This window comes from Tachyglossus aculeatus, chromosome 2 (assembly GCF_015852505.1).
Source record: "Tachyglossus aculeatus isolate mTacAcu1 chromosome 2, mTacAcu1.pri, whole genome shotgun sequence".
Taxonomy (NCBI): Eukaryota; Metazoa; Chordata; class Mammalia; order Monotremata; family Tachyglossidae; genus Tachyglossus; species Tachyglossus aculeatus.
Window position 1 is genome coordinate 99027666 of NC_052067.1, and position 27615 is coordinate 99055280.

Here is a 27615-nt window from a genome sequence, read left to right on the forward strand (position 1 = left end):
GTCACACAGCTGACAATTGGAGCTGGGATTTAAACCCACGACCTCTGACTCCAAAGCCCGGGCTCTTTCCACTGAGCCACGCTGCTTCTCAAGTAATAATAATTATGGCATGGCATGAGAAGCAGCATGGACTAGCAGAAAGAACAGGAGCCTGGAAGTCGGAGGACCTGAGTTGTAATCGCTACTGTTGCCTCTTGGCTGCTGTGTGACCTTAAGCAAGTCCCTTAACTTCTCTGTGCCTCAGCTCCCTCATCTACAAAATGGGGATTCAATAGCTATTCTCCCTCCGTCTTAGACTGTGAGTCCTGTGCAGGACAGAGACTGACTGTGTCTGACCTAATTAACTTGTACCTACCCCGGCGCTTAGAACAATGTTTGACACACAGTAAGCACTTAACAAATGCCATAATAAAACATTTCACAAATACTATTATTGTAATTTCTGAAGTGCTTTCTATGTTCTAAGTCCTGGTGTAGCTACAACAGAAGCAAAACACATGCTTCCTGCCAATAAGGAGCTTACAATGTTAATGTGGCAGGGGAGAAGGGGAGAAGCAACGTGGTTCAGTGGAAAGAGCCCGGGTTTTGGAGTCAGAGGTCATAGGTTCAAATCCCGGCTCTGCCAATTGTCAGCTGTGTGACTTTGAGCAAGTCACTTAACTTCTCTGTGCCTCAGTTCCCTCATCTGTAAAATGGGGGATTAAGGCTGTGAGCCCCCCATGGGACAACTTGATCACCTTGTAACCTCCCCAGTGCTTAGAACAGTGCTTTGCACATAGTAAGAGCTTAATAAATGCCATTATTATTATACAAAATATTTATAATAATGGGAGCAGCAGGAAGAATATGGATCAGATCGTTAGAAAAGTGACTATGGAAGGATGAAAAAATAATTGAATGTGTTATTGACATATACATGAGGATGAAGAAGGGATATAAATCTGATGTTGGAAATTAACTGTAGAAGGCTTCTCAGGGGAGGGGGGCTTTTGGGAGGGTTTTGAAGAAGGAGAAGTCCGAGGTCTGGTGGATTTGTGGGGTAAGTTTCCTCTAGACTGTAAACTCATTAGGGAAAGGAATCTATCTGCTAATTCTGCTGCATTGTTCTCCCCCGAGAGCTTAGTACAGTGCTCTGCACATAGTTAAGTGCTCAATAAATACCATCGATTGACTGATTGGAAGAGAGTGCCAGGTCCCGGCAAAAGTCTGACCGAGCAGTTGGAGGTCAGACAGACGAGAGCGAGGTACACTTAGAACAGAAGCTTCCAAGGAAGACAAGCTTGATCTGGGACTGGAGTCAGTGGGAATTTGAAATGGGAAATGGGAATTTGGTCAGTGAATGGAGCCAAGATGGAAGAGGAAGAGAGCTGGTGGAGAGCCTGGAAGCCAATGGAAAGGGGTTTGTGCAGCATGGCTCTAGAGAAGCAGCGTGGCTCAGTGGAAAGAGCACAGGCTCTGGAAGCAGAGGTTATGGGTTCAAATCCTGGCTCCGCCCCTTGTCAGCTATGTGACTTCGGGCAAGTCACTTAACTTCTCTGTGCCTCAGTTCCCTCATCTGTAAAATGGGAATTAAGACTGTGAGCCCCACGTGGGACAACCTGATCACCTTGTAACCTCCCCAGTGCTTAGAACAGTGCTTGGCACATAATAAGTGCTTAACAAATATCATCATTATTATTATATTATTACGTGGAGGAAGATGGTTAGCCATTGGAGAGCTGAGTACTGAGCAGTGTGCAGAATGCTCTTCTAAGTGTACTGGGTGTCTACTATGTTTTGGGCACTGTACTGAGTGCCTACTGTGTTTAAGCCACTGTTCTGACAGCCTGCTATGGGCAGACCATTGTTCTGTATGCCTTCTGTGTGCAGAGTTCTGCACCAGGTACTTGAGAACATACAGTAAAAGAAGAAATGATCGCTGCCACTGAGAAGCTAAAATTTAATGGGGCCAACAGGTAGAGGTAGGTATTAAACCTACAGTGGCATCATTCATTCATTCACTCAGTCATATTTATTGAGCGCTTACTGTGTGCAGAACACTGTACTAAGCACTTGGGAAGTACAGATCAGAAGGGAAAACACAGATACACCCGGTAGTAGCAAAAGTCAGCAAAATTGAATAGAAGAAATAAACCGATACATTCATAAGCGCTCAGGACAGCTGATGGGGTGATGTGACCAGAGAGGTGGGGATTTATCAAGGAAAGCTTCCTGGAGGAGGTGGGTTTCTCAGTGGGGGCTCGAATGAAAGCAGCCTCAGCATCAGAAGACCAGTGGGCAATAGGATAGGCTCCCAAGGCTCTATGTACTAGGCACAAGCCTGGGAATCAGAAGGGCCTGAGTTCTAATCCCAGCTCCGTCACTTTTCTGTTGTGTGACCTTGGGCAAGTCACTTACCTTCTCTGTGCCTCAGTTACCTCATCTGTAAAATGGGGATTAAGACTGTGAGCCCTATGTGGGACAGGGATTGTATACAACCAGATCAATTTTTATCTACCCTAGCACTTAGTACAGTGCCTGGCACAAAGTAAGCACTTAGCAAATACCATTAAAAAAAAGTGGGGGAGGACAGTATTTCCTTAGATCTGTCCAGCCTGAAGGCACTGGGCTGGCATATTTGACTTCCCGTGGTCTTCTCCGGCTCCAGGAGTCCAGTTTGATAGTTAAATCAATCAATTGGTGGGATTTATTGAGCACTTACTGTGTGCAGAGCACTGTGCTAAGTCACGAGAAGCAGCGTGGCTCAGTGGAAAGAGCACAGACTTGGGAGTCGGAGGTCGTGGGTTCTAATCCCGGCTCCATCACTTGTCAGCTGTGTGACTTTGGGCAAGTCACTCCACTTCTCTGTGCCTCCGTGACCTCATCTGTAAAATGGGGATTAAGACTGTGAGCCCCACGTGGGACAACCTGATTCCCTTGTATCTCCCCCAGTGCTTCAGACAACGCTTGGCACATAGTAAGCGCTTAACAAACGCCATTATTATTATTATTATTACTTGGAAAAGTACGAAACAATAAAGCTGAAAGATACGGGCCTCAGTCATCCGATCTCTGGGAGAGGGTGGGTGTCGGGTAAGTGCTGTTTGGGGATGATGGTGTGTTCTTAAAAGGGTTGTGGGGTCAAATCTAAGTGGTGCATTCCTTTAGCAACCTGAACCCCTTCCCGCCTCCACCCTTCCTTAATAACTGGGCCTCCAGGAACTAATCCTGCCATGACGGGCATTCACACCCAGGAGCTCAGGTGCTGATAGATCTGGCTGAGTGTGTGTGTGTGTGTGTGTATGTCTGTGTTTGTGTATGTATGTTACCTGGGGGGGTTGCTGTGGGTGGTAGAGAATGACAATCCTCTCACAGCTTCCTCTGGTCTTACACAAAAGTCTTTCTGCTTGCACATCATAGCAACAGCAACAATAATAATAAGAGATTGTCACTGATTATTGTTGCATTGTACTTTCCCAAGTGCTTAGTACAGTGCTCTGCACACAGTAAGTGCTTAATAAATACAATTGAATGAATGAATACTAATTAGTGGAATTTGTTAAGCGCTTAGTCTGTGCCAAGCACTGTACTCAGTGCTGGGGTGGATACAAGCCAATTGGGTTGGACAAAGTTCCTGTCCCAACTGGAGCTCCCAATCTCAAACCCCATTTTACAGATGAAGTAACTGAGGCACAGAGAAGTGAAGTGATTTGCCCAAAGACACACAGTGGACAATTGGTGGAGCCAGGATTAGAACCCAAGACCTTCCAACCCCCAGGCCCATGCTCTATCCACTACGCCATTCTGTTTTTCTAGAATCGTTGCTCACACCCCTGAAACTGGGGCCAGATCTTCCCCCCGCCTTACCGCCCTCCCACCCCCAACACACCTGCATAAACAACACAAACACAGGTACACTAACATCCTCCCAAATGTACACACACACTCACATTCACATGCACAAATAATAATAATAATACTGGCAAACACACACACTCACATTCATATGCACAAATAATAATAATAATAATAATACTGGCAAACACACACACTCACATTCACATGCACAAATAATAATAATAATAATAATAATAATACCGGCAAACACACACACTCACATTCACAAATAATAATAATAATAATACTGGCATTTAGTAAGCACTTATTATGTGCAAAGCACTGTTCTAAGCCCTGGGGAGGTAACAAGGTGATCAAGTTGTCCCATGTGGGGCTCACAGTCTTAATCCCCATTTTACAGATGAGGTAACTGAGGCACAGAGAAGTGAAGTGACTTGCCCAAAGTCACACAGCTGATAAGGGGCGGAGTCAGGATTTGAGCCCATGACCTCTGACTCCAAAGCCCAGGCTCCTTCCCCTGAGCCACGCTGCTTCCCAATAATGATGGCATTTGTTAAGCGCTTACTATATGCAAAGCCCTGTTCTAAGCGCTGAGGGGGATACAAGGTGATCAGGTTGTCCCACGTGGGGCTTACGGTCTTAATCCCCATTTTACAGATGAGGGAACTGAGGCTCAGAGACATTAAGTGACTTGCCCACGGTCACACAGCAGATATGTGGCGGAGCCAGGATTAGAGCCCGTGACGTCTGAATCCCAAGCCCATGCTCTTTCCACTGAGCCACGCACCCATTACCACAAGTGTGGGCATGTATGCACACACACTTACACATTAACGCACGCGCAAGTACACGCTCCATCTCCAGACATCTCCGGACCTCAGCCCCTGATGACTCCCTGGAGCCATGCTGGGCCCTGCAGGCCGGGGCGGGGTTCCAGCTGGGGGGCTGCCCGGGACATTCAATGCCGCCGGGATCAGTCGGACGCGCCGCAATTTTCCAGCAGCCGCTAATGCCTCCTCCTCTCCAAACCCTTGGGAAAGGATCCCCTGACATCCAGCCCTAATGGTTTCTGGGAGGCAAGAACTGGTGCCTTCCAGACTTGCCTGGACCCCAAACCCCTGGGACCTGACTCCAAGTCCTGACAGGGCCTGGTGAGAAACTCCTGTGGATCTTGGGTGGGGTCACGGGTGGAAGTGTGTGTGTTTATGTGTGTGTGTGTTGGAGAAACTCTGGAGCCTGCACACGTGCCCCAAGTGAGGGTGGTACATGAATTTTTGGAAAAAATAATTGAATGTGTAATTGACATATACATGAGGATGAAGAAGGGATATAAATCTGATGTTGGAAATTAACTGTAGAAGGCTGTGTGGGCGCTGGCCTCCCTGGGTGGTATTCCCGCCCAGGAATCGCTCCCTGGATGATTGTGGCATTCGTTAAGCACTTAGTATGTGCCAGGCACTACACTCAGCGCTCCGGTGAATATGAGCAAATCAAGTCAGACACACTCCCTTTCCCACAGGGGCTCACAGTCTTAAACCCCATTTTCCAGATGAGGTAGCTGAGGCACAGAGAAGTGAAGTGAGTCGTCCAAGGTCACAGAGCAGACGAGTGGGGGAGCCGGGGTTAGAACCCAGGTCATTCTGTCTCCCAGGCTTGTGCTCTAGCTATTAGGCCACGCTGCTTCTCTAGATCCAGGGACCAAGACCACAGCCCGGTGGCCCTTGGCTTCTTGAGAAAGAAGGGTTTGCTGAGGGAAACAACCCATTAGATTTGTGCCGTGATGGGTCAGATTGGTTCTCAGAGCCTGGCCCCACGTGGCAGTTCCTGTCCAATGGGGGGACCAGACTGGAAAAGACAGAGGCCCCATCCTCCAGGGAATTGGAGGGACTTGACACCTGTCTACATGTTTTGTTTTGTTGTCTGTCTCCCCCTTCTAGACTGTGAGCTTGTTGTTGGGTAGGGACTGTCTCTACATGTGGCCAACTTGCACTTCCCAAGTGCTTAGTACGGTGCTCTGCACACAGTAAGTGCTCAATAAATACGATTGAATGAATGAATGAATGAATGAATGAATTGGTCCACCAGGTACACTGGTCCTCCAGGCTCGTTGGTCCGCTGGCTCACTGGTCCTGCTTTGGAACTGGTCAATCTCCCAGGCCGGTCCCTGGCAGGGCCCTGGACCCCGAAGGTACCAACAACTCTGTCCCTTTTGTCCCCAGTGGGAATACCAGGAGATATTCCGAGCCAACGCCACGTGCTCGCGGGGCCCCAAGCGCACCTGCACCGTCACGGGCCTCCGCCCCAGCACCTCCTATGGCCTCCGGGTCTTCATCAAGTTCGTCAGGGGTGCAAAAAGTGCTTCTCCTTCAGCCTCATTTAAGACGACGGGTAAGGTTGAGGATTTCCCGAGCCCACGTCTCCGACACTGGTCTGCTGTGTGACCTTGGCAAGTTGCTTAGTTTCCCTAGACCTCAGTTACCTCATCTGTAAAATTGGGCTTCCAGCTCCTGGGATGCTCCATGTGCTGGAGGGTGAGAGGGTTGGAAACACATGGAGGGACAAGCCCTGCTCCGGCCTCAAGGAGAGAATCAAGGAGAGAAGCAGCATGGCCTAGTGTCAAGAGCTCAAGCTTGGGAGACAGAGGTTGTGGGTTCTAATCCTGGCTCTGCCACTTGTCTGCTGTGTGACCTTGGGCAAGTCACTTCACTTCTCTGTGCCTCAGTTACCTCATCTGGAAAATTTGGATTAAGACTGTGAACCCCATGTGACTGATTACCATGTATCTACCCCAGTGCTTAGAACAGTGCTTGGCACATAGTAAGCCCTTAACAAATGCCATTATTATTATTATTATTTGGATCATGCTTCCTTGGGTCACCCTGGGGCCGGAGAAGGAGCTGGGAGAAGGAAGAGGAGACCATCAGTAGCTGCAGGGGCAGCATGGGGGCAAGAGTGGCAGGTTATTGTAGCCCTAAGAGGATTCCTGTTTTGGGTTTGGAGCACCTAGGTTTTACAGAAATCCTTTTATCCTCCTAACATCCCTGTGAGATAAGAAGAGGCAGGGATTATTACCCCCATTTAGCAGATGAGAAGACTTTGTTAAACGCTACTATGTGCCAGGCATTGTTCTAAGCCAAGAGAAATTCAGGTTGGACCCAATCTTTGTCCCACAGTGAGGTTCACAGTCTAAGTTGGAGGGAGCGCAATTTAACCCCCATTTTACCGATGAGGAAACTGAGGCACAGAGAAACAAAGTGGCTTGTCCAAAGTCACACAGCAGGCAAGCAGCAGAGCCGGGATTAGAACCCAGGTCCTCTGATTCCAAGCCCCGAACTCTTTCCAGTAGGCCGCACTTTTTCCCAAAGAGACTAAATGACTCATTTGAGATCGCACAACCGTCCTGGGGGCCAAACTGGGATTCAAACTCAAGTCTCCTGATTCCCAGAGAGGGGGGAGAAGAAGAAGAGAGATATTTGTCTGCTTTTGATTCCTCAGGCTATCGCAGACCCTCCAAGCCTGGGCCACGTGACAGACACACCCCCCCCCCCCCCCAGCCAATCACCCACCCCAGTGCAGAAGCCACTGCGGACCCCGAGGTGGGAGTCAGTAAGGTCTGGTTGCTGCACAGGAAGGTCTGAGATTCCGGGAGCTTCAGGCTTCACTGGCACTGAGGCAACCAAAGCCCAGCAAGCCCTGTGGTCTGCTCAGTGCCTCTGTCCTGGTGGGGGCCCTGGATGGCTCTAGACTCCTTGAACTGTTTGGAGCCCCCCCGAAATTCAATTTCTAGTGCCCCCACAAAGCACAGCGGGTCCTGGGTCTTTCTCCTGAAAGCTGAGCCCCCCTTATCCTCTGCTCCTCCTCCCCTCCCCATCGCCCCTACTCCCACCCTCTGCTCTACCCCCTTCCCCGCCCCACAGCACTTGTCTTTATTTGTACATATTTATTATTCTATTTATTTTATTAATGATGTGCATAGATCTATAATTCTATTTATCTATTTTGATGCTAGACTGAGCCCCCTCTCTCCTCTCCCCCTCCCCATCACCCCGCCCTACCTCCTTCCCCTCCCCACAGCACCTGTATATATGTTTGTACAGATTTCAATCAATCAATCAATCGTATTTATTGAGCGTTTACTGTTTGCAGAGCACTGTACTTTTCTTGTACATATTTACTATTCCATTTATTTTGTTAATGATGTGCATCTAGCTTTACTTCTATTCATTCCAATGACTTGACACCTGTCCACATGTTTTGTTTTGTCGTCTGTCTCCCCCTCTAGACTGTGAGCCCGTTGTTGGGTAGGGACCGTCTCTATATGTTGCCAACTTGTACTTCCCAAGAGCTTAGTACAGTGCTCTGCACACACTAAGCACTCAATAAATATGATTGGATGAATGAATGCTATTGATGCCTGTCTACTTGTTTTGTTTTGTTGTCTGTCTCCCCCTTCTAGACTGTGAGCCCATTGTTGGGTAGAGATTGTCTCTATCTGCTGCCGAATTGTACTTTCCAAGGGCTTAGTACAGTGCTGTGCACACAGTAAGCGCTCAATAAATATGCTTGAATAAATGAATGAATGAATGAATGAATGTTGGCCTTCCTGAGTCCCCAGCAGCATCGTGGCCTAGTGGAAAGAACAGGAGACTGGAGAGTCAGAGGAGCTGGGTTCTAAGCCCATTTCTGCCACTTGTGTGCTATGTGAACTTGGGCAAGTCATTTAATTTCTCTTGACCTCAGTTTCCTCACCTGTAAAATGGGAATTCAATACCCGTTCTCCCTCCTACTTACACTGTGAGCCGCATGTTGGACAGGGAGCGTTTGTGACCTGATTATCTTGTGTCTATTCCAGCACATAGTACAGTATTTGGCACGGAGTAAGTGGTTAACCAGTATTGTTATTAGTATTCTCACAGCATCTCTGGAGGATGGTTGGGCTGTCCGCTTTCTGATACCCTCATCTTTTGCTGGATCCTCTTTCAACTGGCTCCTGGCCTCCTGCCCCCCAGGATTTGGGTGGCATATTTAACAGAGGCTGCACTGAGCAGGGCTCAAGTTTTAGCGTCTTTGTCATTTTTGACAAAGACAAAGCCTTTCCTTTCATCATGAACGGTATTTATTGAGTGCTTACTGTGAGCAGAGCACTGTACTAAACGCTTGGGAGAGTACGCTACAACAGAGTCGGCACATTCCCCGTCCACAATCAGATCGCCACCCTGCCCCATCCCCACCGGAGCGGCTCTAACGCCAGGGTCAGCAAGGGCCTCCGAGGTCAGAACTGAAGTGGGCTTCCAATTCACCCAGCAGCAACCTTAGCACCAGGCTACCAGACTTCCTGGGGTGACCCAGTGGATAGAGCACAAGTCTGGGAGTCAGAAGGACCTGAGTTCTAATCCTGACTCCATCACTTATTAATAATAATTATAACTGTGGTGTTTGTTGAGTGCTTACATATTTATTCATTCAATCATATTCTTTGCGCACTTACTGTGTGCAGAGCACTGAACTAAGCTCTTGGGAAGTACAAATCGGCAACATGTAGAGACGGTTCCTACCCAACAACGGATTTGTTAAGTACAGGGTGGCTCAGTGGAAAGAGCATGGGCTTTGGAGTCAGAGGTCGTGGGTTCAAATCCCGACTCTGCCACTTGTCAGCTGTGCGACTTTGGGCAAGTCACTTAACTTCTCTGGGCCTCAGTTCCCTCATCTGTAAAATGTGGGTGAAGACTGTGAATCCCATGTGCGACAACCTGATTACCTTGTATCTACCCCAACGCCTAGAACAGTGCCTTGCACATAGTAAGCGCTTAACAAATACCAACATCATTATTATTATTATTATTATTACCAGGCACTTTTCTAAGCACGGGGGTGGATATAAGCAAATCAGGTTGGACATGGCCCCTGTTGGACTGGTTCACAGTCTTCACCCCCATTTTACAGATGAGGTAACTGAGGCACAGAGAAGTGAGCCGGGATTAGAACCCATTAGCCCTCTGGCTCCCAGTCCCATGCTCTATTCACTACACCATGTTGTGTGGCCTTGGGTAAGCCATTTCACTTCTCTGTCCCTCAGTTACCTCATCTTTAAAATGGGGATTAAGACAGTGAGCACCATGTGGGACAGGGACTCTGTCCATTCTGATTTGCTTGTATCCAACCCAGTGCCTAGTACAGCTCAGTGGAAAGAGCACTGGTTTGGGAGTCAGAGGTCATGAGTTCATTCATTCAATAGTATTTATTGAGTGCTTACTGTGTGCAGAGCACTGTACAAAGTACTTGGGAAGTCTCAGCTCCACCCGTTGTCAGCTGTGTGACTTTGGGCAAGTCACTTCACTTCTCTGGGCCTCAGTTACCTCATCTGTAAAACAGGGATGAAGACTGTGAACCCCACGTGGGACAACCTGATCACCCAGTGCTTAGAACAGTGCTTTGCACATAGTAAGTGCTTAACAAATGCCATCATCAACATTATTATTATTACAGTGACTAGCATAGAGTAGGCACTTAACAAATAGCGCAATTATTATTATTACACTTTTCCCACCCAGGGCAATCAATCAGTGAATTGTATTTATCAAGTGCTTACTATATGCTGAGCACTGTACTAAGCTCTGGGGGGTACAATACAACAGAATTAGCGGACACGTCCCCTGATCATAACGAGCTTCCACTCTAGAGGGGCAGATGGACAACCTCACTGGTGGACTCTGAGACCTTCTCCAGTGGCCTGGGTTTTCCACAGGCACAATCAATCAATCAATCGTATTTATTGAGCGCTTACTGTGTGCAGAGCAGTGTACTAAGCGCTTGGGAAGTACAAGTTGGCAACATATAGAGACAGTCCCTACCCAACAGTGGGCTCACAGTCTAAAAGGTGGGCTCACAGTCTAAAAGGCACAGTGGGACCAACAGGGCATCGTGCGAGGTGGAACGTCCAGGAGGAGGTTGAGGGGTTTAGAGCCCTTTTATGTGCCCCAACTAAATGGATCTTTTCTTCTGCCTCCAAAGCTGGCGTTCCAGAGAGGCCAGGGATCCCGGAACGGCTTGAGGGGAATAAGAATTCCGTCCAGTGGAAAGAGGCGAAAGACAACAACAGCAACTTAACCTACCACCTTCTGGAGATAAGGTACTACCGGCTACAGGGTTCGTCATCACCAGATCATCATCATCATCATCAATCGTATTTATTGAGCGCTTACTATGTGCAGAGCACTGTACTAAGCACTTGGGAAGTACAAATTGGCAACATATAGAGACAGTCCCTACCCAACAGTGGGCTCACAGTCTAAAAGGATCACCTTATGGCTCCCTAGAGCACGGGCCTGGGCGTCAGAAGGTCATGGGTTCTAATCCTGGCTCCGCCTCTTGTCTGCTGTGTGACCTTGGGCAAGTCACTTCACTTCTCCGGGCCTCAGTTACTTCATCTGTAAAATGAGAATTAAGACTGTGAGCCCGATGTGGGACAGGGCCTGTGTCCAACCTGATTTGCTTGCATCCACCCCAGAGCTTAGTACAGTGCCTGGCACATAGTAAGCGCTTAACAGATACCACAATTATTATTATTATTCCCTGGGCCTGCCTAGATTGGAGCTGGTAAAGGCCTTGAATGGGCCATGCACCCCAACCTGGGTCTACAGCTGAACTTTCTTGCCCGGGTGGCACTGCAGTGGGCAGTATGGTGGCCATTCTTTGTTTCATCATCATGAACACTGAACTGTAGGAAGAGCATGCTAATTGTCAGCTGTGTGACTTTGGGCAAGTCACCTAACTTCTCTGTGCTTCAGTTACCTCATCTGTAAAATGGGGATTAAGACTGTGAGCCGCACGAGGGATAACCTGATCACCTTGTAACCTCCCCAGCACTTAGAACAGTGCTTTGCACATAGTAAGTGCTTAATAAATGCCATCATCATTATTATTATTATTATCACTGTCCTGGACACTTACTCTGGTCAGATGGAAGACAGAGTGTATGTGTGTGTACACTGAAGTGTGAGTGCCTGGGTGTGTAAGTTCCTTGAAGGTAGGGACCAAGTCATTTAGTGCTATTGTACACTCACAAGCGCTTAGTCTAGTGCCCTGCAACTGGTAGACACTTGGAACAGAACTCTGCTCAGTTCTGTAGTCTTTCCTTGTTTTTGTTGTTGTTGTCAATGTTGTTTTCATGGTGTTTGTTAAGTGCTTACTATAATAATAATAATAATGATGGCATTAATCAATCAATCTTATTTATTGAACGCTTAATGTGTACAGAGCACTGTACGAAGTGCTTGGGAAGTACAAGTCGGCAACATATAGAGACAGTCCCTACCCAACAGTGGACAGAACTCTGCTCAGTTCTGTAGTCTTTCCTTGTTTTTGTTGTTGTTGTCAATGTTGTTTTCATGGTGTTTGTTAAGTGCTTACTATAATAATAATAATAATGGCATTAATCAATCAATCGTATTTATTGAGTGCTTACTGAGTGCAGAGCACTGTACTAAGCGCTTGGGAAGTACAAGTCGGCAACATATAGAGACAGTCCCTACCCAACAGTGGGCTTACAGTCTAAAAGTATTAAACACTTACTATGTGCCAAGCTCTGTTCTATGTGTCAGGCACTATCCTAAACTCTGGGGTAGATACAAGGTAATGAGGTTAGACACGGTGTCTGCCCCGCTTGGGGCTCACAGCCTTAATCCCCGTTTTACAGATGAGGTAACCGAAGCATGGAGAAGTGAAGTGACTTGCCCAAGGTGACATAGCAGACCAGTGGCAGAGCTGGGGTCAGAATCCAGGTCCTTTTGACTCCTAGGCCTGTGTTCTATCCACTTGACTTCGCACACACTAAGTGCTCAATAAATACCATTAATGATGCCTCTGAGGATGTGTCTGTGTGTTGGCCTAAGCGTGAGATTGTTTCCGTGTGGCTGTGCATGTTGACGTGTGTCCGTTTGTGTGCTCTGTCAGAACTGCCGCGCACTCCTGGCAGGGATCGGGGTGGGATTGTCAGCCGTCCCCATCAAGTAACACCTAGAGAGCTCGCAAATGCTTCCCATGCCCGAGCCCGGAGCTTCTGCTGCCGGGACATCCGCGGGGCTCTGACTTGCGCTCTGCGGCCAGCCGCTTTGCCAGCCAGCTGGCTCTGGAGGGAGACTTGGGGGCTGGGGGAGGTGCAGGGATCAATCAATCAATCAATCGTATTTATTGAGCGCTTACTGTGTGCAGAGCACTGTACTAAGCGCTGGGGAAGTACAAGTTGGCAACGTAGAGAGACAGTCCCCACCCAACAGTGGGCTCACAGTCTAAAAGGGGGATAAAAGGGACGGGGGATAAAAGGGATGGGGGCGTCTTGGGTCCTCCCGCTTCCCAGAGGCCAAAAACACCAGGACAGGCAAGGCAGAAAACCTTCTCAGAGGGAGAGGAGGATGCTGAAGGTGTGGACGGAATCGGGAATTGAGAAGCAGCGTAGTCTAGTGGTTAGAGCACGTGCCTAGGAGTCAGAAGGACCTGAGTTCTAATCCCAGCCCTGCCACTTGTCAGCTGCTGGGTGATCTTGGGCAGGGCAGTTAATAATAATAATAATAATAATAATAATGATAGCACTTGTTAAGCACTTACTATGTGCAAAACCTTGTTCTAAGCACTGGGAGGCTACAAGGTGATGAGGTTGTCCCACGGGGGGCTCACAGTCAATCAATCAGTCAATCAATCGTATTTATTGAGCGCTTACTGTGTGCAGAGCACTGTACTAAGCGCTTGGGAAGGACAAATTGGCAACATATAGAGACAGTCCCTACCCAACAGTGGGCTCACAGTCTAGAAGGGGGAGACAGAGAACAAAACCAAACATATTAACAAAATAAAATGAATAGAATAGATATGTACAAGTAAAATAAATAAATAAATAGAGTAATAAATATGTACAAACATATATACACATATACAGGTGCTGTGGGGAAGGGAAGGAGGTAAGATGGGGGATGGAGGGGGGGCAACTTAATCCCCATTTTACAGATGAGGGAACTGAGGCCCAGAGAAGTTAAGTGACTTGCCCAAAGTCACACAGCTGACAAGTGGCAGAGTCAGAATTAGAACCCATGACCTCTGACTCCAAAGCCCGGCTCTTTCCACTGAGCCATGCTGCTTCTCTATGCCTCAGTTACCTCATCTGTTAAATGGGGATTGATACCGTGAGGCCCATGTGGGATGTGGAGTGTCACCAACCTGATTAGCTTGTATCTACCCCAGTACAGTGCCTGGAACATAGTAAGTGCTTAACAAATACCATTCAAATCCCGGCTCTGCCACTTGTCAGCTGTGTGACTTTGGGCAAGTCACTTAACTTCTCTGGGCCTCAGTTACCTCATCTGTAAAAGGGGGATTAAGAATGTGAGCCCCACGTGGGACAACCTGATCACCTTGTATCTATCCCAGCACTTAGAACAGTGCTCGGCACATAGTAAGTGCTTAACAAATACCATTATTATTATTATTATTTAAAAAATCAGAACTGATGCAGATTGGTGGGGGAGACCCCAAGGCTTGTACCCTGCTTTAGAGGAGTTTAATAAGGTGGATAGGGACTTGCCCTCAAAAGATAGGTTTGAAGGGTTCAAAAGTTTCTGTGCTGAACTAGGGCTCTGAAGATTGTAAAACTATAAGCTTTTCAAGGGCTGAGACCATGGCTTATTTTTCTGTGCACTCATTACACTGCTCTTTATACAGTGGGTGCCCAATAGAGAATCAGCGTGGCTCAGTGGAAAGAGCACAGGCTTTGGAATCAGAGGTCACGGGTTCAAACCCCAGCTCCGCCAATTGTCAGCTGTGTGACCTTGGGCAAGTCACTTAACTCCTCTGTGCCTCAGTTCCCTCATCCGTAAAATGGGGGTTAGGACTGTGAGCCCCCCGTGGGACAATCTGATCACCTTGTAACCTCCCCAGTGCTTAGAACAGTGCTTTGCACATAGTAAGTGCTTAATAAAAGCCATTATTATTATAATTACTGTACTGAGCTCCTACTGTGTGCCAAGCACTGTCCTGAACAGGTGCTGTGTGCAGAGCATTGTAGCAAGTGAGCACTTGATCTCATGCGCCAGAAGCAAAATCCACGTTTCCTGCCCTCAAGGAGTTTACTCAGTACCTACTCCATCCACGGCAGTGGCTAGCGAGTGGAAGGCAATTTACTGTAAGTCAAAACTCACCAGCAGCATGGGAGAGAGTCGAGGCGGAGACTCAAGTTTACTGCTTGGAAGGAGGCAATGGGAAACCACTTCCATATTTTTACTGTGGAAACTCTATGGATACACTACCAGAATGAATGCAGGTAGGGTGTTCTAGGAGAGTTGTGTCCATAGAGTCGCTATGGGTCAGAGATGACTTGACAGCATGAGAAAAGACAAGACAAGACTATCCATAGCACTGGATGTGACATTTGGGAGACACACGGGAAGATTTTTGTACTTGAGGATCTTATAGTCTACTGGGAGGGACAGTAGATGTAAATTGACCCTTAAGCACTTTGATTCATTCATTCATTCAATTGTATTTATTGAGAGCTTACTGTGTGCAGAGCACTGTACTAAGTGCTTGGGAAGTACAAGTTGGCAGCATATAGAGATGGTCCCTATTCAACAACGGGATCACAGTCTAGAAGGGGGAGACAGATATTAAAACAAAACACGTGGCCAGGTGACAAGTCATCAGAATAAATAGAAATAAAGCTAGATGCATATCATTAACAAAATTAATTGAATAGTAAATATGTACAAGTAAAATGGAGTAATAAATCTATACAAAAACATATATATAGGTGCTGAGGGGAGGGGAAGGAGGTAAGGAGGGGGGATGGGGAGAAGGAAAGGAAAAAGGGGGCTCAGTCTGGGAAGGCCTCCTGGAGAAGGTGAGCTCTCAGTAGGGCTTTGAAGGGAGGAAGAGAGCTAGCTTGGCGGATGTGTGGAGGGAGGGCATTCCAGGCCAGGGGGAGGACGTGGGCCGGGGGTCGACGGCAGGACAAGCGAGAATGAGGTACAGTGAGGAGGTTAGCGGCAGAGGAGTGGAGGGTGCAGGCTGGGCTGTAGAAGGAGAGAAGGGAGGTGAGGTAGGAGGGGAAGAGGTGATGGACAGCCTTGCGCCGAGAGTGAGGAGTTTTTGCTTGATGCGTAGGTTGACTGGTAGCCACTGGAGATTTTTGAGGAGGGGAGTAACATGCCCAGAGCGTTTCTGCATAAAGATGATTCGGGCAGCAGTGTGAAGTATAGACTGAAGTGGAGACAGACAGGAGGATGATACTTTGATAGTTATCCCAGTCCCGCAGCACTTATGTTCATATCCTTATACTCTCCCATTTCCCCTATCTGGAATTTATTTTAATGTCCATCTCCCCCTGTAGGCTGTCAGCTCCTTGTGGGTAGGGATCATACCAGTTCTATTGTACTTTGCCAAGAACCTAGTACAGTGCTCTGCTTGAGGAAAGCACTCAATAAATACCATTGGCTGACTGATTGATTGACCAATATATGATAGTTACAAGAGCATAGAGTAGATGCAAGTAAGAGACACAAGAAGATAAATGCACACAAATAAAAGCATGAGGTGTTGATGAAGTTTATAGCTTAGAGAAGCAGCGTGGCTCAGTGAAAAGAGCCCAGGCTTTGGAGTCAGAGGTCATGGGTTCAAATCCTGGCTCTGCCACTTGTCAGCTGTGTGACCTTGGGCAAGTCACTTCACTTCTCTGGGCCTCAGTTTATCTCATCTGTAAAATGGGGATTAAGACTGTGAGCCCCCCATGGGACAACCTGATCACCTTGTAACCTCCCCAGCACTTAGAACAGTGCTTTGCACATAGTAAGTGCTTAATAAATGTCATCATTATTATTATAGGGGTGATGTGAGCAGGATGAAGGGATTCAAAGAAAGCCTCCTGGAGGAAGTTCCTTTTTATTATTATTGTTGTTATTATTATAATAACATATTTTTACCATCAAAACTCAATGGATACACTAAATATGCTATTAAATTAAATAATAGCTTTGTTTGCTAAGCACTTACTAGGTGCCAGGCACTGTTCTAAGCTCTGAGGTAGAAACAAGATAATAGGGTTGGACACAGTCCCTGTCCCATATAAGGCTCACAGTCTTAATTCCCATTTTTCATATGAGGGAACTGAGGCACAGAGAAGTTATTATTAATAGCGATAATAATAATAATTATAATTGTGGTACTTGCTAAGTGGTTACTATGCACAAAGCACTGTTCTAAACTCTGGAGTGGATACAAGTGAGTCCCTGTCCCACATGGGACTCACACTCTTAATCCCCATTTTACAGATGAGGTAACTGAGGCCCAGAGAAGTGAAGTCCAGTGCCCAGGGTCACACAGCAGACATGTGGCAGAGCCAGAATTTGAACCCATGACCTTCTGACCTCCATGCCCATGCTCTGTCTACTAAGCCGTGCTGCAAGTTCAGTGACTTGCCCAGGGTCATTCAGCGGACAAGCAGAAAGGTGTGGTTTGGAAAGGGAGGGGAAGAGAGGGCCATGCCAGAGACATGCAGGAAAGATGGGTGATTGGTGATGTCCTTGCACTTACCCAGCTAAATTGCTGGGCCACTGGCATTGCTGGGGTGAGTTCAGAAGTAAGTCTAGCAGGAGGGTGTTGTGTTGATGATGATAATGGCATTTATTAAGTGCTTACTATGTGCAAAGCACTGTTCTAAGCACTGGGGAGGTTACAAGGTGATCAGGTTGTCCCACGGGGGGCTCACAGTCTTAATCCCCATTTTACAGATGAGGTAACTGAGGCACAGAGAAGTTAAGTGACTTGCCCAAAGTCACACAGCTGACAGTTGGCGGAGCCGGGATTTGAACACATGACCTCTGACTCCAAAGCCCGGGCTCCTTTCCACTGAGCCACGCTGCTTCACCCCAGCGTTTTAGAACAGTGCTTGGCACATAGTAAGTGCTTAACAAGTACTGTTATTATTAACCCAGTGGGGCTGAGGGACGACCAGGGGTACGATCCAAAGACATCCCACTCACAACCACCGAGGAAGAGGTCAGCCTGGGCTTGGACCCACACCCAGTGTCGGGAAGCCGGCAGCCCCTGCGGTGGGCAAGACGTCCTCCTCCCTCTAATTGTCGGAACTGTGCACACCCCAACCCTACACGGCAGGCTCCGTTATTCATTCATTCAATCATATTTATTGAGAGCTTACTGTGTGCAGAGCACTGTACTAAGCACTTGGGAAGTACAAGTTGGCAACATATAGAGACAGTCCCTACCCAACATCAGGCTCATAGTCTAGAAGGGGGAGACAGACAATAAAACAAAACATGCAGACAGGTGTCCAAGATCCGCCCTTTCCTCTCCATCTATACCTTTACCCTGCTCACTCAAGCTCTCATCCTATCCCGTCTGGACTATTGCATCAGCCTTCTCTCTGATCTCCCATCCTCATGTCTCTCCCCCCTTCAGTCCATACTTCATGCCGCTGCCCAGATTGTCTTTGTCCAGAAACGCTCTGGGCATGCTACTCCCCTCCTCAAAAATCTCCAGTGGCTACCAATCAATCTGCGCATCAGGCAGAAACTCCTCACCCTGGGCTTCAAGGCTGTCCATCACCTCGCCCCCTCCTACCTCACCTCCCTCTCTCCTTCTACAGCCCAGGCCACACCCTCCGCTCCTCTACCGCTAATCTCCTCACCGTACCTCGTTCTCGCCTGTCCCGCCATCGATCCCCGGCCCACGTCATCCCCCGGGCCTGGAATGCCCTTCCTCTGCCCATCCGCCAAGCTAGCTCTCTTCCTCCCTTCAAGGCCCTGCTGAGAGCTCACCTCCTCCAGGAGGCCTTCCCAGACTGAGTCCCTTCCTTCCTCTACCCCTCGTCCCCCTCTCCATCCCCCCATCTTACCTCGTTCCCTTCCCCACAGCACCTGTATATATGTATATACGTTTGTACATATTTATTACTCTATTTATTTTACTTGTACATATCTATTCTATTTATTTTATTTTGTTAGTATGTTTGGTTTTGTTCTCTGTCTCCCCTTTTTAGACAGTGAGCCCACTGTTGGGTAGGGACTGTCTCTATATGTTGCCAACTTGTACTTCCCAAGCGCTTAGTACAGTGCTCTGCACACAGTAAGCGCTCAATAAGTACGATTGATGATGATGATGATGAATTAAAGCCATATGCACATCATTAATAAAATAAATTGTAAATATGTACAAGTAAAATAGAGTAATAAATCTGTACAAATACACATTCAATCCGTCACTAAATCCTGTCGGTCCCACCTTCACAACGTAGCTAAAATCCTCCCTTTCCTCTCCATCCAAACTGCTACCACATTAATACCATCACTCATCCTTTCCCACTTGGATGACTGCACCGATCTCCTTGATGACTTCCCAGCCTCCTGTTTCTCCCCACTCCAAGTCCATACTTCACTCTGCTGCCTGGGTCATTTTTCCACAAAAACATTCACGACAGGTCACCCCCCTCCTCCAAAAACTCCAGTGATTGCCCATCCACCTCCGCATCAAACAAAAACTCCTCACCATTGGCTTTAAAGCACTCCACCACCTTACCCCCTCCTACCTCACTTCACTTCTTTCCTCCTACAACCCAGCCCACACACTTCGCTTCTCTAGCATTAACCTTCCTACTGTGCCTCAATCTTGCCTGTCTTGCCACTGACCCCTGGCCCACATCCTGCCACTGACCTAGAATGCCTTTCCTCCTCAGATCTGACAGAAAATTACTCTTCCCACCTTCAAAGTCTTACTGAAGGCACATCTCCTCCAAGAGGCCTTCCCAGACTAAGCCCCCCCCTCCACTTTCCTCATCTCCCACTCCCTTCTGCATTGTCTGGACTTGCTCCCTTTGCCCTTCCCCTCTCCCAGCCCCACAGCACTTATGTACATATCTAAAATTTATTTATTTGTATTGATGCCTGTCTCCCCACTTCTAAACTGTAAGGTCATTGTGGGCAGAGAATATATATGTTTATTATTATATTATATTCTCCTAAGTGCTTAGTACAGTGCTTTGTATACAGTAAGTAAATATGACTGAATGAATTAATGAATACTAGTGGGATGCAGTGTGGCCTAGTGGCAAGAGCCTGGGCTTGGGAGTCAGAGGACGTGGGTTCTAATCCCAACTTTGTCATTTAATAATAATAATAATAATAATAATAATAATAATAATGGCATTTATTAAGCACTAACTATGTGCAAAGCACTGTTCTAAGCACTGGAGAGGTTACAAGGTGATCAGGTTGTCCCACAAGGGGCTCACAGTCTTAATCCCCATTTTACAGATGAGGTAACTGAGGCCCAGAGAAGTGAAGTGACTTGCCCAAAGTCACACAGCTGACAATTGGCAGAGCCGGGATTTGAACCCATGACCTCTGACTCCAAAGCCCGTATTCTTTCCACTGAGCCACGCATTTGTCTGCTGTGTGACCTTGGGCAAGTCACTTCATTTCCCTGTCCCTCAATTCCCTAATCTGTGAAATGGGGATTAAGACTGTGAGCCCTATGTGGGGCAGAGACTGTGTCTAATCTGATTATCTTGTAACTACCACGGTGCTTAGAATTGTGATTGACACATAGTAAGTGCTTAACAAATGCCATAATTATTATTAATTATTAATAGTAGTAGTAGCAGCAGCAGTAGTAGTAATCAATGGTATTTATTGAATGCTTACTCTGCAAGGTAGTGTCAGTAGTATAGTAGCATTTATTGAGCTCTTACTGGTCCAATGCACTGTACTAACTGTTCGGGAAGTGCCAAACAAAGAAGTGACACATTGCCTTCCCACAAGGACCTTACACTTTAAAGAGGGAGATGGACATTAAATGTTTACAATCAGAATAATCAAAATCAATAATGAATGCATGATTGGAACCATGTTCCAATGTTCTTGGATACAGTATACAGCATACAGTAACGTTTTAGACTGTGAGCCCACTGTTGGGTAGGGACTGTCTCTATATGTTGCCAACTTGTACTTCCCAGCGCTTTGTACAGTGCTCTGCACACAGTAAGCGCTCAGTAAATACGATTGATGATGATGATGTACCTGTCTCTGCAAACACACCTCCACACTGTCATCGATCGATTAATACATCGTACTTATTGACTGCTTACTGGGTGTGGAGTACAGTACTGAGCTCTTGGGAGAGTATAACGGAATAGGTAGACAGGTTCCCAACCCACCACGAGCTTACTTTCTAGAGGGGGAGACCGACATTAATGGAAATAAATAAACTACAGAAATGTACATAAGTTCTGTGTGGCTGAGGGCAGGGTGAATAAAGGTGCAAATCTAAGTATAAGGGTGACATGGAAGTGAGTGGTAAACAGTCCATCACCTTGCCCCCTTCTAACTAACCTTGCTTCTCTCCTTCTCCAACCCAGCCTGCGTACTTCGCTCCTCTAGTGCTAACCTTCTCATCGTGCCTCCATCTCGCCTGCCTTGCCGCCGACCCCGGCGCACATCATGCCTCTGGCCTGGAGAGCCCTCCCTCCTCAAATCCGCCAGACAATTACTTTCCCCCACTTCAAAGCCTTACTGAAAACACATCTTCTCCAAGAGGCCTTCCCAGACCAAGCCCCACTTTTCCTCATCTCCCACTCCCTTCTGCATTACCCTGATTCACTCCTTTTCTCCCCACCACAGCCCTACTGCCTATGCATATATCAGTAATTTTATTTATTTGTATTGATATCTATTTGTATTGATGTCTGTCTCTCCCCTGCTCCAGACTGTGAGCTCGTTATGGGCAGAGAATCTTTCTACTAACTCTGTTGGAATGTACTCTCCCAAGCACTTAGTCAGTGTTCTGCATACAGTAAGCACTTAAAAATATGATTGAGTGAATGAATGAAGAGGACTTAGAGCTTAGTCAGGGAAGACTTCTTGGAGGAGATGTGTCTGCTGAGTATAAAGAGGGTGAGAGGCAGGATATGGGTGAGAGGTCAGCGGTGATAAAGTTGAGATAGAGGCACAGAGAGTATGTTGGCCTTAGAGGTATGAAGTGTGCAGGCTGGGCTTTAGGAGTTCCCGTCATGCCTCGGGAAAGCATACCTGACCCGCAAGCATTTGCTTCTCCCTACAACATTCCTCTGCTCTGGCTTTTCCCATAGCAGAAAGGGGTCCAGAAGCCATGCAGCGTGGGCAGTGGTGTTCAACGGCTCATGCCATGGGGTTTGCACCTGGAAATCCCAGCACCGCAGTGGCATATTCCAATTCCGAGCCGCTGCGGCCAACCGACTGGGACTTGGAGAATACAGCAGCGTCAGCGAGGATATTTCCTTAGTAAAAGGTACGCCCCTCTCCCCAGAGACAGGGCCAGGCCTGCTCTGGCCACCCTAATTCTGTATTTACCTAACGGGAGATTAGCCTGGTGACTTCCTAGTTCTTCAGAACTTCCGGTCTGGGGTCCCAAAGGCTGGGGTCATCCTCTGGAAACAATCGCAAAATGGATCATCCAGATCTGTCTTGGGATGGACTGTCATTTGTCAGTACCACGAGGCTGGCTCCTTTCTTTTCCTTCCACGCTCACCCAGTACTTCGGTTTCTTTCCGAGGGCTCTACCGGCATTATGCTGGCAGCAGCAGCAACCTACAAATGATCTGCACTGGAGAATACAGTCTGCCAGGCCTCATGGACACCTTCTTACCTCAGTATCCTCCCATCCGGAACAAGCAAGCCCACTGAGCAGCCCCCGGGTTAGGGGTTCACCTTGCCTCTCCTTTTGTGCTTATTTATCAGATGCCTTTGGGGCTCCAGGGGAGAGTGTCATCATTGTTGCCGTAATCAGTGGGCTATTGGGGGCCATCTTCCTGTTGGCCTTTGGTGAGTAGCGAAAGTTGAGGTTTCAATCTCTGTCATGAGGGTGTGCCAGACCCTGATGAGTTAGGAAAACCTGGGTGAGGACAGGAAGTGCTGAGAAAGAGCACAGAGAAGATGGGAGCAGCCACAGAAGCTGGCTTGTTTGAGGTGTCATGGGATCAAAAAATCTGATAATGGTTCTCCCCTAGACTGTAAGCTCTTGTGGGCAGGGAATGTCACTGTTTATTGAGGTACTGTACTTTCCCAAGCACTTAGTACAATGCTGTGCACAGAGTAAGTGCTCAGTAAATATGATTGAATGAATGAATGAATGAATATCTGTGCAGTCTAGCTGAGCAAAGACAGGATATGCCACTTTGATAGGTCACCATGCCCTAAGGTCAGAACACTTGGTGGATTTCAGAAAGCCTATTCACTAACTGGGTCAGACCCTCCTTAAGGAACCTGATTCTTGCCCAGTTCCCTGTGCAGTCACTGGACCATCCCAGCTTTCCTCACCAGCATGTTCCTAGAAGCTCTGCACCAAGGCCAGCAAGATTCATTCATTCAATCATATTTATTGAGCACTTACTGTGTACAGAGCACTGTACTAAGTGATTGGGTTACAAGTCGGCAATGTACAGAGACAGTCCCTACCCAACAACAGGCTCACAGTCTAGAAGGGGGAGACAGACAACAAAACAAAACATGTAGATGGGCTTCAAAATCGTCAGAACAAACAGAATTATAGCTATATGCACATCATTAATAAAATAGAGTAGTAAATACGTACAAGTAAAATAAATAGAGTTATAAATCTGTACAAATATATACAAGCGCTGTGGGGAGGGGAAGGAGATAGGGCAGAGGAGGGAGGGCGATGGGGAGGAGGAGAGAAAAAAGGGGGCTCAGTCTGGGAAGGCGCCCTGGCATGGAGCCAGTGTCCCGAATTTCAGAGGCCCTTGGCTCCCACTCTGTTTTCACCTAACAAAAACCTGCCACTCTGAAGGTTTGTCTGGTGAACCAAGGAAAATAGCCTGGTGCAAACCTGGTGCCAAACCGAGCCAGAGGTTAAAGGTGAAAGTCAGGTTGGCCAGTGCCCCCAGGCGGGATGGGTTTCATCTTCACCACCCCACCACCTGCAGCTTGGCATGGTAATGAGAAGCAGTATCGTGTAATGGATACAACGTGGGCCTGGGAGCGGGAAGGTCATGGGTTCTAATGACACCTGTCTACTTGTTTTGTTTTGTTGTCTGTCTCCCCCTTCTAGACTGTGAGCCCATTGTTGGGTAGGGACCGTCTCTATATGTTGCCGATTTGTATTTCCCAAGCACTTAGTACAGTGCTCTGCACACAGTGAGCGCTCAATAAATACGATTGAATGAATGAATGAATGAATAATCCCGGGCTTGCTGCTTGTCTGCTGTGTGATCATGGACAAGTCACTTCACTTCTCTGTGCCTCAGTTCCCTCATCTGTAAAATGAGGGTTGAGATTGTGAGCCCTACATGCTGGTATCCACCTCATTCATTCATTCATTCAATCGTATTTATTGAGCACTTACTGTGTGCAGACCCCAGCGCTTAGAACAGTGCATGGCACACAGTAAACCCTTAACAAAAACCACAATTACTATTATGATTATCATTTTCATTAATTATTAATCAAAATTGTCAGATAATTCCATCCGCAGTCTAGAGCTTCAGTTCTTGCCTCTGCAACTCAGACAAGTGTCAGAAATTTGGCTTGTTGGCGTCAGCCCTGGAGGGTCTGTGGGGATTAAAAGCAAGCAGAGATCCCACCGGCTTCCAGCCCAGAGATCCTGCCCCACTGCAGTGATTCCCCACCTCGCCGCCCTCCCATTTAGCTGGGATGGGAGCAGGACTAGGAGGACAGGGAGGAGAAGGAATCTGGGACAGGGCAAATGGGGATTGCCCAATTTTGGAGCCGAAGCCAAAGCCAAGGTCCCTTTCCAAGGGCAGGAGGATATTCTGCCGGGAGGGGAGCTGGGGCTTCCTGGAAAGTCACCTTCCACAGCTGAGCGGGGAAGGAGTGAGTTATTTTCTTTATAAATACCTGTCAGTAAGCTGATAGCCCTGGCTTGTTGTTAGGGAGTGCAGGGGCAGAGGGGCAGACCAAAACATCCCAGAGGCCTCCTGTGCTTACCCACATTCTTCCTGAGGCCTCTCCATGGACCTTCATCATACTTCCCAGGCAGGTGGGGCCTGGAGTGGAGGTTCCACCTGGAAGAACCTGCCTCAACCCTCTGTGGACGGGAGGAGGGGTTCATTCATTCATTCATTCAATCATATTTATTGAGCGCTTACTGTGTGCAGAGCACTGAACTAAGCACTTGGGAAGTACAAGCTGGCAACATATAGACACGGTCCCTACCCAACAACTGGCTCACAGTTTAGAAGGGGGAGACAGGCAGCAAAACAAAACATGTGGACAGGTGTCAAGTCATCAGAATAAGTAAAAGTAAAGCTAGATGCACATCATTAACAAAATAGAATAGTAAATATGTACAAGTAAAATAAATAGAGTAATAAATCTGTACAAACATATATACAGGTGCTGTGGGGAGGGGAAGGAGGTAAGGAGGGGAGGATGGGGAGGGGGCTCAGTCTGGGAAGGGCTCCTGGAGGAAGTGAGCTCTCAGTAGGACCTTGAAGGGAGGAAGAGAGCTAGCTTGGCGGATGTGCAGAGGGAGGGCATTCCAGGCCAGGGGGAAGACGTGGGCTGGGGGTCAACGGCGGGACAGGCGAGAACGAGGCCCAGTGAGGAGGTTAGTGGCAGAGGAGCAGAGGGTGTGGGCTGGGCTGGAGAAAGAAAGAAAGGAGGTGAGGTAGGAGGGGGCGAGGTGATGGACAGCCTTGAAGGCGAGAGTGAGGAGTTTTTGCCTGATGTGTAGGTTGACTGGTAGCCACTGGAGATTTTTGAGGATTTTTGAGATTTTTGAGGGGTTGCCATCCTTTGACCTGTGGGGGCCTCGGCTCTGCTGGCCCATCCCCTCGGAGGACATGTGGGGCATTAATGTGACAGGGCCCCCTTTGTGGCCATTCACTGTTGCTCCTTTCCCTGGCCAGTCTGGTACAGGAAGGGGAGGAGCAGAAAGCCGCCTCCACCCTGTCCGATGGTTCTCGCCCAGGAAGACAAGGAGCTGGCTGACCTCAGGGGCAGGGACAATGTCGGGCTGGCTAATGCCTGCTACGCAATTCGGTAAGTATCTCCCCCCGCCCCCCGCCACCTCAAGTGGCTTTGGGGTGGAAGGAAACTTTACAGCACAGCCTAGTGGAGAGAACACAGGCCCAGGAGTCAGACGATCTGGGTACTAATTCTGGCTCTGCCACATGTCTGCTGGGTGACCATGGACAAGTCACTTAACTTCTCTGGGCCTCAGTTACCCCCTTTATAAAATGGGAATTCAGTCCTACTCCCTCATACCTAGACTGGAGTCCCAAGTGGAACAAGGACTGTGTCCAATTCTATTAACTTGTAGCTACCCCAGTGCTTGGCACATAGTAAGCACTTAACAAGTACCATAAATATATGTGGGTTGTTGGATTTGTGTGTGTTACGGTATATATATATCTATATATCTATATATACATATATAGATATATAGATATATAGATATATGTTTGTGTGTGTGTGTGTATACACACACATGTATATGTATAAATAATGGTATATATTTTTATAAATATATATTAACAATCCACTCCTTGCCTCACGCCCTCTCTCTCATCAACATCCATTAGATAAACAGGGGGCTGCCAGGAAGAATGCAATTCTGATGAATAACATTACTTCCCCAGAGTAGGTGAGCCCAAAGAATCTGCTCCCACATGAAGCCCTGCAGCAGGAAACCCCAGTAGCTTCCAGAGGGGTTTGGACAGACCCATGAATCAACAGTCCAGGTTGGGTCGAGGCAGAAAAGTCAGGGATGGACGGGGAGAGCTAGGGTGTCAGACGCTCCATCACTAACCAATAAGGTCAAGTCCAGGAGGACAACCAGTATCCGGTTCCTCTGTGGCCCCATTTGGAGATGGAGCCCTGGGCTTGGTGGGCTTTGGGGCTGGCCCAGGGCGAGATCGCTTTCATATGAGCTATTAGTCCAGGTCATCAATAAAGAAATGAAAATAAAACTGGACCCTTCTACATAGGCTGTTGCCAACCCAGCTGGATGCCCACTTAACAGTGCCATCCAGGCCCTGTGCTTTAGTTGTGTCAGTGACGGGGACAAGGGGGAAGAATCGAGTGCCTTTCGGCAGTCACGGTGGAGCCAGTGATTGCGTCCCTCTCGTTTGCCTGGTTGTCAGCATAACCAGGATGTTAAATCAATCTGACCCAAGGTTCCCTATAAACAGCCGTTTCATGGCCTTCCTAGTCTGTCCCGAGTCTTCCAGATTCTCCTGGGTCCCCAGTGTTGGGATTAATCCAGCGGGTCTATCATATGGTTTAATCCTGTTCTCTATGGTCCAGCATTCATCTTTATCTAGTCCTTGGGGGTCTCCGCCCTATCTTCCCTGAGACCTCAGAAATGTTCCTTTCTCCGAACCTAACCCCCAATTCACAGCCTGGCTCCTGCTTATTTAACTGCCAACACTGAACCTCCTAATCTTCCGCTTCCAATCAGTCGATCAATTAATTAAATTTATTGAGCACATAGTCTGTGCTCCCCGTCACTCTCTCCTTCTTTCATTCATTCATTCAATCATATTTATTGAGCGTTTACTGTGTGTAGAGCTTTGTACTATGCACTTACTTTACTCCCTTTACTCCCTTTTACTTTCCTCCTCCTGCTATTCTCCAGCTCACTCTTTTGACTCCTCTCAAGGTAAGCAACTAGCTGCATCTTGCTGACCACTCTCCCACTGTCCACACCCTTCCCCCTGCCTGGAATTCCCTTCCCACTGAAAATCACCCAACCACATCCCTCCCTAAC

The 27615-nt window shown here is 47.7% G+C and overlaps 1 protein-coding gene across 1 annotated transcript in view; it reads left to right on the plus strand.

Moving 5' to 3' along the window:
- Positions 1–27615, plus strand: part of ROS1 (ROS proto-oncogene 1, receptor tyrosine kinase) — a 144532-nt gene that overhangs the window by 93283 nt on the left and 23634 nt on the right. The window contains 5 exon segments of the mRNA XM_038762676.1: positions 6057–6225; positions 10849–10966; positions 21977–22155; positions 22605–22688; positions 25754–25886. Of these exon segments, the coding sequence (XP_038618604.1) occupies positions 6057–6225; positions 10849–10966; positions 21977–22155; positions 22605–22688; positions 25754–25886 (683 nt within the window).